Source organism: Mercurialis annua, linkage group LG7 (assembly GCF_937616625.2).
Source record: "Mercurialis annua linkage group LG7, ddMerAnnu1.2, whole genome shotgun sequence".
Lineage (NCBI taxonomy): Eukaryota > Viridiplantae > Streptophyta > Magnoliopsida > Malpighiales > Euphorbiaceae > Mercurialis > Mercurialis annua.
Genome location: NC_065576.1, coordinates 42,634,014 through 42,646,039, shown reverse-complemented (window position 1 = coordinate 42,646,039; position 12,026 = coordinate 42,634,014). Strand labels below are relative to the sequence as shown.

At 43.9% G+C, this 12,026-nt stretch overlaps 1 protein-coding gene and 1 pseudogene across 1 annotated transcript; both read left to right on the top strand.

Moving 5' to 3' along the window:
- The first annotated feature begins 784 nt into the window (after positions 1-784).
- Positions 785-2,908, top strand: LOC126657209 (uncharacterized). Its single transcript, XM_050351868.1, has one exon. It carries the CDS (start codon positions 785-787, stop codon positions 2,906-2,908), a length of 2,124 nt encoding a protein of 707 aa, XP_050207825.1.
- Positions 2,909-2,994: 86 nt separating this feature from the next.
- Positions 2,995-6,459, top strand: LOC130014849 (uncharacterized; annotated as a pseudogene).
- Positions 6,460-12,026: the final 5,567 nt, after the last annotated feature.

Below are 12,026 nucleotides of genomic sequence, written 5' to 3'. Positions count from 1 at the left end.
ATTTGTTGGGGTTTTAATTGAGTTGAGAGGATTGATTTTTTTTTTAGGGGTATCTTGGTAAAAAGTTGGGCCGTGGATAGTAATTTTGGGCGGCGAATAGTAGTCCACTAAATTTATTTATTGATAAACATATAAACGGACCGAGAACAGCAAAGGCCAATCCACAGCACATCTCGGACCCACCGAGATAGGTCAAACATAACAAATAGAGCACACCAGGGGCGACTCACAACACATCTCGGACTCACCGAAGTACACCAAACGCAACTAATAAGAATAAACCGGAATGTCACGACATCACAAACCGATCACAGCGATAACCTAAAAATGAGCATATCCTTGTAGTCACCGAGCACAACCACTCCGAACACACGGGACAAATCTGTCAGAACGTACTCTGACATTCCAGACAAAACAGCTGCACAGACAAAGAGAATGAAGTCAGACCTGTCGGCCCAGACAAAGAGAAACAAAGAACTTAGTATAAAAGGCAAAAGAAAAGTAGGTAAAAAGGTTAATTCTCTTTCTCTCTCTAAAACTCTTAGCCTCTTTTCACTTCTTATTCTTTCTCTCACTAAAACAGTTACTAACTAGACCGTCGGAGTGGTTTGCCGGAATCCCCTTCCGGCACCCTTCTCACGGTTGTTTTGCACCTTGTAGGTACGGCCTAGAAGTATTCATCAGAGCTAGCTACGATTCAAGGTTACAAGTTATCATTTGGCGCCGTCTGTGGGAAAGAAAATAAGAAAGCTTCCCCCTTTCTATCCTTCTGGAAACTAATAGGATGAGCAGAGTAGAAGGAGATGATCCCGCAATCGGAGACAATAATACGCAAAGCAGTAGAACGGGAGAGGGGCTCAACGCTCCACCGAGAAGAGCTAGCGGCGAAAGCTCGTTTTGCCCGGTCACTACATCGATGGCGGGCGTTCACCCGAGCCCTATGTCAGGGGTTACCACTCATTACCCGTGGGGAATGCCATCGTCGGGTAACGTTCCTCCAACATCATACTCCACCCCTACGCACCAAACCACTCAAACTTTCTTAAGACCGGGTGTAACCCCCATCAACCTCACATTCACCCCGAACACCACCCCCGCACCTGGACAAACCACCACAGAAGTCCAAAATCCTACGCCAGCACAAATCCAAGAATACATCGAATTTCATACTCGACAGCTAGCTTTCCTTCAACAGGTACAACAGGTCCATACTCGACCAACAGCCCTAACTGCAACCCAGGATAACACTACCACTCCACCATATATACCGACCGCACCACCTTACCCACATAAATTCTACCAAGGCCAAAAAACACCCGAGGAAGCAAACCGCGAGAAAAATCCACGAGAACAAAACCCAGAGCCAGCACAGACCGGACATAAAACTCCAGAGGGGCATAAAAAGACACCAAAACGGGTTGAGATCGAGGAGAGCGTACACAGCTCGGGCGCTAATTCACCAAAGAAAAAGAACCTGGAGCAAGAAATCACCGAAAGAGTCAGAACCGAGATGGAAAAATGTAGAAGGAGAGAGCCGAGAAACACAAGCTTCCTAAACATCGGAAACCCACTGTCGGCAGAAATACGAGAAGAACCCTTCCCCTTAAACTACAAAACACCGCAGTTAGACGATTACAATGGAACAGGGGACCCGATCACGCACTTGAGTTGTTTCCAAGTGGTCATGATGGTACAATGTTTGTCCGAAGCGGCCGTCTGCAAACTTTTCCCGACTACCCTAAAAGGACCAGCTGCCATCTGGTATCAAAGCCTAAAAGAAGGCTCCATCCGAAGCTTCGACGAGCTGGCAAGAGCTTTCCGAACACATTTCGCACCGAGCATACAACGAAAGAAAAAGTCCAGTGACTTAAAACTTTGCTACCAGAAACCAGGAGAAAGTCTGCAGAGTTACATCGGCCGATTCAACGCAGAAGCGGTCGAAGTGGGAAATTTGAATGATGATACTGTGATAGACGCAATGAAAGACAACACAACAATGATGGCCTTCCGGGATAACCTGATAACAAACCCAGTACAAACTTACTCCCAGCTGATGGACCGAGCCTGGAACTACATAAATTTAGACGAAGAACAGCGGCGAAAAGCCGCACAAACTACAACATCGTTCCGAACACCGAGGCCTAACTTCGATCAAAGTGCCAGGCACGACAGATTCGGACCAAGAAACCAACAACAAGCCGGTCCACAGCGAGCAGACCCACACCGACCAGTAAAAGTAGAAGACCAAGCCTTCATTCCACTCAATACCCCGAGATCACACATCTTGATGTGGATACAAAATAACAATGAGCCAGTGAGATACCCACCCAAACTACAATATGAGGGAGACAGGAAAAAATATTGTCAGTTCCACGACGGTCACGGCCATGTTACCGACGAATGCGGAAGCTTGAAAAAAGAAATCGACCGTTTGGTACAAGTCGGTCGGTTAAAAGACTTTGTAGCACAGAGCAAAAATTACAACTCAGGAGGAAGAAACCAAAGGGATAACAATGGAAAAAGAGAGGAAGCACCGCCACCAAAAAGACAAAACGTGTCAGGAATAATTAACACAATAGCAGGCGGAATGACGGACCCAGAATACAAACGAGGAAGACGGAAAAGGCAGAAGATGGTAATGAACATATCAATGGCGAAAACTATGCCAGAAGTAAGCTTCGGTCCAACTGACGGGGAAGGAATAGATTTTCCCCACCAGGACCCGCTGGTAATCTCGGGTTTGATAGAAAATTTCTGGGTGATGAGACAATTGGTAGACGAAGGAAGCTCAGTTAACCTCATCACGAAACAGGCATATCTCGGAATCGGCTGCTCAATACTGAATCTTAAACCAGTCAAAACCCCCTTAGTTGGCCTAGGGGGAACACCGGTACAAGCCGAAGGGTAGCAGAATTAACGGTAGAGCTGGGGAAAGAAAACGGATCCACAGAAGGAGGCCTGGTCGGCATCACTAAGAAATTTAAAACACTGTTCATGGTTGTTGATATGCCGCTTGCTTACAACGTCATACTCGGCCGACCTATGTTGTATAGCACAGGAGCTGTCACATGCATTAAATACTTGTGCATGAAAATACCAACCGAGGAAGGAGTGGTAACAGTCAGGGGAAGGCAGGACATAGCCAAGCAGTGCTACTTGGTATCGATGGAAGCGGTATCAGAGACGCTAGCCATTGAAACAATGGAGATACCAGACTCGGATGAAGGAAAGCTCGAACCACACGGAAAGATAGAAAGAGTTAGTCTGGCAGGTATAACACCAAGATCGGTCCAGTTAGGCGCAGAACTACCTAAGCCAGTAAAACAGGAGATAACTGACATGCTGATCAGAAACGAAGTCGAATTCGTCAATACACCAGGCGAAATAGAGGGAGTCGACTCGGCCATAATATCACATAAACTCAATGTCGACCCAAAACACAAACCAGTCAAACAAAAGAAAAGAGCCTTCACAATAGACAGACAGATCGCCATCAGAGCCGAGGTAGACAAACTGCTAGCAGCAGGCTTCATCAGAAGAGTATATTACCCGGAGTGGCTATCCAATGTCGTGCTCATAAAAAAGCCGAACGGAAAGTGGAGACTGTGCATAGATTTCACAGATCTAAACCGAGCATGCCCAAAAGACAGTTATCCCTTGCCAAACATCGACCAGTTGGTCGACTCAACCAGCGGCTACGAAGTCTACTCGTTCATAGACGCAGCCCAAGGATACCACCAAATCCCAATGCACAAAGATGATGAAGGAAAAACTAGCTTTGTTACCGACAACGCCACATACTGCTACAAACAAATGCCATTCGGACTAAAAAATGCAGGGGCAACATATCAACGTCTAATGAATTTCGTGTTCAAAGACCAGATCGGTCGCAATATGGAAGTTTATTTAGACGACATCATCGTCAAGTCCAAAAAAGTAGAAGATCATGCGAGAGACTTGGAAGAAGTCTTTACAAAGCTAAAAAAATACAAACTCAAGCTAAATCCGGACAAGTGCGCCTTCGGAGTCCCAGCAGGAAAATTCCTAGGATATCTCATCTCCCAGAAGGGTATCGAGGTAAACCCGGAAAAAACGAAAGCAATCCTAGATATGAAGGCGCCAAAATCAGCTAAAGAAGTTCAGAAGCTAAATGGAAGAATCACGGCCCTCGGTCGATTCGTGTCCAACTCGGCCAAAAGATGTCTCCCTTTCTTTAAAACATTGAGAAATGTGAAAAAGTTCGAGTGGAACGAGGAATGTCAACAATCTTTCGAAGAACTCAAGAAATTCCTGAGTTCACCACCATTGCTCGGAAGGCCGGAAACCGGAGAAGTATTATACCTATACTTAAGTGTCACTAATGAAACAGTGGCATCGGTACTGGTGAAGGAGGAATTGACCGAGCAAAAGCCGGTATATTACACAAGCAAGGTGTTAAAAGGTCCCGAGATCCGATACAGTAAAATTGAGAAGTTTGCACTCGCATTGGTTTTAACAGTGGAAAAGCTAAAAAGATACTTTCAAGCTCACACTGTTATAGTCCGAACAAACCAACCCCTACGAAAAGCACTGGCAAGACCAGAAACATCAGGACGGCTAATCAACTGGTCAGTCATGATAGGATCGTACGACATCAAATACGAGCCGCGAACAGCAATGAAAGCCCAGATCTTAGCCGACTTTGTAGCCGAAACAACAACACACGACCAACCCACCGAAGTAGACAAGGGTCTTACCAGCTGGACACTGCAGGTCGATGGGGCATCAAATATAACCGGAGCCGGAGCAGGCATAATACTAAGAGGACCACACAGAATCAAAATGCAACACTCGATCCACCTAAATTTCCCAGCAACCAACAATGCAGCAGAGTATGAGGCTTTGATAAATGGACTAAGGATGGCTACGGTAGTCAAGACTGAATATGTCAAAATCCAGAGTGACTCTCAGCTAGTGGTTAATCAGGTACTCGGGTCATACGAGGTGAAAGACCCGGAAATGAAAAAATACGTAGACCGAGTGAAAGAGCTACTTACAAAAATTACCGAAGAAGGCGGGAAATGGGAGTTGGAGCAAATCCCCAGAGAAGAAAACACCGAAGCAAACACACTAGCAAAGGCAGGAGCATCCAGAGAGATAATGTCGAGCATACCATGCTCAGTTCAAAACTTCAGCAGTATCCAAAATCCTGAAGTCACATTCCTCATAAACCCTTTAGATCAGTGGATGGAACACATCATTTCATACATCGAGAATGGAAATCTGCCCGAGGATAACAAAGCAGCAAAGAAAGTAAAGCGCCGAGCACCACACTTCTCATACAGAGACGGGACTCTGTACAAAAAATCCTTCTCACACCCCTGGTCCAGATGCCTCACAGTGGAAGAAGGGAAATATGTATTGGCTGAGATACACGAAGGTATATGTGGGAGTCACATCTCGCATCTAGCTCTCTGCCGAAAAGCTGTTTTACAAGGTTACTACTGGCCGACACTGGCACAAGACGCAGCAAATCTGGTACAAAAATGCGAAAAATGTCAGTACCACCAAAACGTCCACCATCAGCCAACAGCGGAACAAAACCCAATAGTAAGCCCTTGGCCATTTAGCATGTGGGGAATAGACATTGTCGGGCCTTTTCCAACGGCAAGTGGACAGCGAAAATTCCTGATAGTAGCAGTTGACCACTTCTCAAAATGGGTAGAAGCCGAAGCTGTGTCCACCATAACATAAGCGCGAGTTCGAAGCTTCGTCCGAAGAGAAATAATCTGTCGTTTTGGGATTCCAAAAACCATCATAACCGACAATGGGAAGCAATTCGACAACAAAAACTTCAAAGAATTCTGCAGGGAAAAAGGAATTGACCTAAGGTTCACTTCGGTCACCCACCCACAAAGCAACAGAATGACAGAAGTCACCAATCGGACCATTGTTAATGGCCTGAAAAAACGCCTCGACGAAGCTAAAGGTCGATGGGCCGACGAGCTACATAACGTACTATGGTCATACAGAACCACCCCAAAAGCTGGCACAGGAAGAACACCATACAGTTTGACCTATGGGTGCGAAGCAATGGTACCAGTCGAAATTGGCATGCCCACCATCAGAGTACAATACTTCGACGAACAGCAAAACGAAGAAAACACCAAAATTTGCCTCGATCTGCTAGAAGAAAGAAGAGATCAAGCATTAATGCACATCGAAGCATACAAACAAAGGATGGCAACATATCATAACAAACGAGTCAAACCTTGGACATTCGAAGTAGGCGACCTGGTACTACGACGAGCCGATATAGCAAGAGGAAACGCAGGCATCTCCAAGCTCGGAGCTAATTGGGAAGGGCCTTACCAAGTGAAGAAAGTAGGAAAAGGTGGAGCCTACCACTTAACCTACATGTCCGGAAGAGACCTACCAAGAACCTGGAATGCCAGAGTTCTCAAAAGATTCTACCAGTAGACAACATTCAGTTAATCGAGTCTGTCAGGGGTTTTTTCACTCGCATTTAGGTCAAAGTCGGCTGTAGGCCCAAAATGCAAGTTTTTCACCTATCAATAAAAGAAAAAGAAAAAACAAAAACGAGATGTGCAACACCATAGTTAGAAAAAAGCAAACGCTTTATCCGAACAAAGCAATCGCTTTATCCGGACAAAGCAATAGCTTTAAACGACTCAAAGCAATCGCTTTATCCGAACAAAACAATAGCTTTAAACGACTTAAAACAATCGCTTTATCCGAACAAAGCAATCGCTTTATCCGAACAAAGCAATAGCCTTAAATGACTTAAAACAAACGCTTTATCCGAACAAAGCCATAGCTTTAAAAGACTTAAAGCAATCGCTTTATCCGCACAAAGCAATAGCTTTAAACGACTTAAAGCAATCGCTTTATCCGCACAAAGCCATAGCTTTAAACGACTTAAAGCAATCGCTTTATCCGGGCAAAGTCATGGCTTTAAACGACTTAAAGCAATCGTTTTATCCGAACAAAGCAATAGCTTTAAACGACCTAAAGCAATCGCTTTATCTAGACAAAGCAATAGCTTTAAAAGACTTAAAGCAATCGCTTTCTCCGAACAAACTCATAAGTTAAAACAACATAGAAACACAGAAAAAACAAATAACCAAATAAAAACCGAGCACAAAGATACAAACAAAAAAGGAAAACTATATATATAGATCACTGGGAACAATCCAAACAAAAAGTTGATTTATTACAAAAACTAATCTATTACAGCCTGAGAAATATCATCGGGCAACTGCGCACCATTTCCAGACATGGAACCACCACCCTCGCTCAGCCCGGCCTCTTCATAATGACGCACATCAAGCTGGCCGAGCACCGAAGGAGAAACAGTTGTCTGACCATTCCTCTGGTCACTAGCAACTTGGGCGTTCTCTTGATCTATCCGATCAAACTCTTTGCTCAGCTCGGCTATCATTTTGGTAGCCGCATCAGACACTTCGGCCTTCTTACGCAGGAACACCTCATACATAGCAGCTACGTCCAGATAAAGACATTCCGAATCAGCGTCAGGGAGCAACAGAGGCCCCACTCTCTCTTTCAGATCATCCTCCAGAAGGTCAGTCAATTGACCGAACTCAGCTGTAACCTCGGTTCGAACAGCCTTCATAGCCTTCTCCAACTCCTCCGAAGATAACCGCTTCTGCTCAGCCAAAACCGCATCATGCTGCTCTCTCTGCTTGATGAGCTCCAACTCATGTTTTCGTTTTAGCTCAACTCGAGCCTCGGTCAAACTAGCCACCTCTTTCTTCAGATCGGCAATCTGCGCATTATACTCATTGATATGATTATCAAGCACAGATTGAACATTGGCTCGAGCAATCTGCTCAGACTCCAAGGCAGCAGCAGCAGACTCGGCTTTCTCCTGATCAGCAGACGCCTGATTAACTAAATCGTCCTGAACCGAACGGGCACCGAGCAGGTGGTTGATCAACTATCAAAAATAAAAATCAGGATCAGCACAAACCACATAAAAATACATATAAACAAAATCAAAAATTTCTACCTGAAAGGCCAACGAACAACCCCCATCAATAAAATCCCGAGGATGAACAATCTTCATACCATCGACATCCTTCGGAAGAGAACAGAGACGGGCCAGGGAAAGAGCGGTAGGATAATTCTCAACAGTATCCGCCGACGTCTTCCTCTTCAAATACCGAGCAATGACAGAAGAAGTCAAAACCGGATCAGCTGTATTCTCGGCCGGGACTTCAACAGTATCCACAGCCTTACCCTTCCCCTTCCGAGACAGACCTTTATCTGTCACCGGTAAATCAGCATTGAAAACCGGGATAGACACGGACTCAACCCCCGGTCCAGCAGCAGCCATACCAGCATTCAAAGCCAACACAACAGGCTCATTCGGCCTCTCGTCACCCGACGCATCCTGAAAAGCGTCAATCTCGGCAGATAAAGGGTCAACACCCTGATCAGAAGGCCTCTTGCCAACAGTTTTCCCCCTTTTCCGTTTCTTCTCAGCAAGAGGAGGCACCGCTTCCAAATTTATACCGGGACCACCAGCTTTAAGAACATCAGCCATCTTCGGCTGAGAAGCATCCACAGTTCGGGACGTCTGTCCCTTAGTCGGTCTAGGTCGCCTCCCAGCAGTAAAAGCAGCCATATCCATCGCTACAAAAGCAAAATAACAAAATAAATTAAAAACCACCGACGTACAACGTAACGACACACTTATGCCAAAGCGAATACAACAGACAAACAAAAACTACAAAAATAAAAACCGAGAACAACCTTGGCGATTAGGGTTAAACTTTACAATCCTCAACCGAGGAATGAGCTCCTCAGTATTCACAGGGCCGATCTGCCCCAACAAAACCTGAAGACGAGCATGTGCTGTTTCTCGGATCTTATCCCTCCTAATGAAAGTATGCTCCGGAGATACACATGACCAGCAGCGAGGCAGTTCGGTAAAAGCCGAGGGATGCCTAAGTCTAAACCAATCCACCCTAAAACGTTTAAGGGACGTGGTAACATTCTCAACTATTCGCCTAGGCTCCGACTTAAGAATTTTAAAATAAGCGAAGTCGTACTCGCCATTAAAAACTAGACCATACATACTAGCAAAAAATTTTACCGAGAAAGGTATTTTATTTTTTAAACAAAGAGCCCGAACGGTAAAGAAATGCCTAATACCGTTCGGATGAAATTGACTCAAAGGCATCTGATACCACCGAAGCAGATCAACTAAGTCGGTCTGAAATGGAATCCTAACACCAGAGTGAAGATGCTCCACACAAACAATTACATACCCCGGGTCTACAGGGGCATTTATGGTTATACCCGGGGGAGACAACTCTAAAGTGTAACCGTCCGGAATCCTAAGTTTCGATCCTAAATAGTCCAAATAATGTTGGTTAAGCTCGGCAAATGTGGTCTCCATCATCACCCTCCTAACAGCAGCAGTTTTGGACTTCATAGGTCTAACACGCCTAGGCCGAGCATAAGAAGTCGCTTCCGAACACACCAAATCATCTAACCTATTTTCACCAACAATACCATCTTCGGTATCTTCAACAGGATCACTATCACTACTACTAAGGTCCTCATCAATATTCATATCTAGGTCTCGCTCGGACAGGTTCTGAGAATCTTCTTCGCCTGACATTTATTTCACTAAAGGCCAAGAAAAAACAACTAATCAACAGAAATAAACCCTAAGTATACAAGATCAACAAACAAATAAGCAAAAACAAGGACAAACAAAGACACAAATTAAAAACAAATCAAAAGGAACAAAAACGGGAAAACTTACGAGTATATCTTGAAGAAAAGGAAGAACAATAAGAACAGCAAGAACAGCAAGAACAGCAAGAAAAGCAAAAGAACAGGTGAGAGAGCAAAAGAAAATCAAGAGAAAAGAAAATGAGAAAATAAACAAAGAAAGGTTTTTATAGAAACCGAACAAGGGCAACTGAAGAGTCACCTCAAAAAACGCACCAAAACCAAAGGACACATCAATAAATGTGCTAGTGGGGGACAACATCTATGACACAAACAGCAAACAAAAGACACGTGTAACAAAAGCGCTGGCAATAAATACACACAATAAAAGCAAAACACACTCGGACATAAAATCCTTGGACATAAATATCCAACACGCCAGGGGGAGACTTGTGATAAACAGATAAACGGACCGAGAACAGCAAAGGCCAATCCACAGCACATCTCGGACCCACCGAGATAGGTCAAACATAACAAATAGAGCACACCAGGGGCGACTCACAACACATCTCGGACTCACCGAAGTACACCAAACGCAACTAATAAGAATAAACCGGAATGTCACGACATCACAAACCGATCAGAGCGATAACCTAAAAATGAGCATATCCTTGTAGTCACCGAGCACAACCACTCCGAACACACGGGACAAATCTGTCAGAACGTACTCTGACATTCCAGACAAAACAGCTGCACAGACAAAGAGAATGAAGTCAGACCTGTCGGCCCAGACAAAGAGAAACAAAGAACTTAGTATAAAAGGCAAAAGAAAAGTAGGTAAAAAGGTTAATTCTCTTTCTCTCTCTAAAACTCTTAGCCTCTTTTCACTTCTTATTCTTTCTCTCACTAAAACAGTTACTAACTAGACCGTCAGAGTGGTTTGCCGGAATCCCCTTCCGGCACCCTTCTCACGGTTGTTTTGCACCTTGTAGGTACGGCCTAGAAGTATTCATCAGAGCTAGCTACGATTCAAGGTTACAAGTTATCATTTATAAATGAATTGCCATAAAAATCATAGATGTGATATAAAGGTATGACAACTTCATATATCACATCCAATGTCACATAAATTGGCTAATACATATAAAAATTTCGAACAAAGGATCACTTTACCCCCCGAACTTGGCACAAAGTATCAAAAACGTCCAAATTAGCAAAACGGGATCACTTTTACCCTGAACTTGTCAAATTTAGTACAAAAACCCCCCTCCCCACTCTCACCTTAGAGAGTGTACCTCACTCTCCGGTTTTAATAGTGGTTTTGGTTTTCTAAGGTGGTTTTTGCTTGAAAAAGGTTGAAAATGGTCCTAATTTTTTTTAAACATTTTAAATTAATACCTAACAATTTTAAAAAGGGACAATTTCATCCTTTTAATTTCAAATTTAAAAATTACAAATTAGTCCTCCAACTTTTATATATACACCAAATTAATCCCTAAAATTTATATTTTTACTAAAAAAAATCATTTTTTTTAAAATTAAATCAGACCCATGGGTCAAAAATTGACCCATGGGTCTTGAAGAACAGACCCAGGTCTGTTCTTGAAGAACAGACCTGAGTCTGTTCTTCAAGAACAGACGTCAGTCTGTTCTTCAAGAGAACAGACTGCCGTCGGTCTGTTCTCTTGAAGAACAGATCGCCGTCTGTTCTTCAAGAGAACAGACCGGCGGGTATGTTCTCTCAAGAAGAACAGACGGCGCGCCGTCTGCTCTCTCAGGAACAGACGGCGCCGCCGTCTGTTCTTCTTGAGAGAACAGACCCGCCGGTCTGTTCTCTCAAGAACAGACTTCCGGCGAGGAGGAGGTCCTCCTCGCCGGAAAGTAAAAAAAAAAATTGAATTTTTTTGGATAAAAGTTCAAAAAAGTCCCTAGGTTAATTAGAGTTTAATTGTGATTAATTAGTATATAAGTGTGATTAATTAGAGTAAATTAAGTTTAATTAGAAATCCACTCTCCAATTAAGTGCCACGTCAGCATAAGGGGTGTTTTTGTACCGGTTTTGACAAGTTCAGGGTAAAAGTGATCCGGTTTTCTCAATTTGGACGTTTTTGATACTTTGTGCCAAGTTCAGGGGGTAAAGTGATCCTTTGTTCTAAAAATTTCCGATTGAAATTGTAACCGGGCGGGTCTGAGTCATAGAAATGAAACCATCAAACCATGTAGTAAGCTGGCTCCCGGTTCCAGACCAGTTTGAACCCACAGTCCGATTCAGGACTCGAACCGGCTATGACCACCTCTACCTAGGTTATTAAGTATTAACA

What these genes read in the sequence shown, in the direction of transcription:
- LOC126657209 (XM_050351868.1), top strand. Translation starts at nt 785, where the DNA reads ATGAGCAGAGTAGAAGGAGATGATCCCGCAATCGGAGACAATAATACG.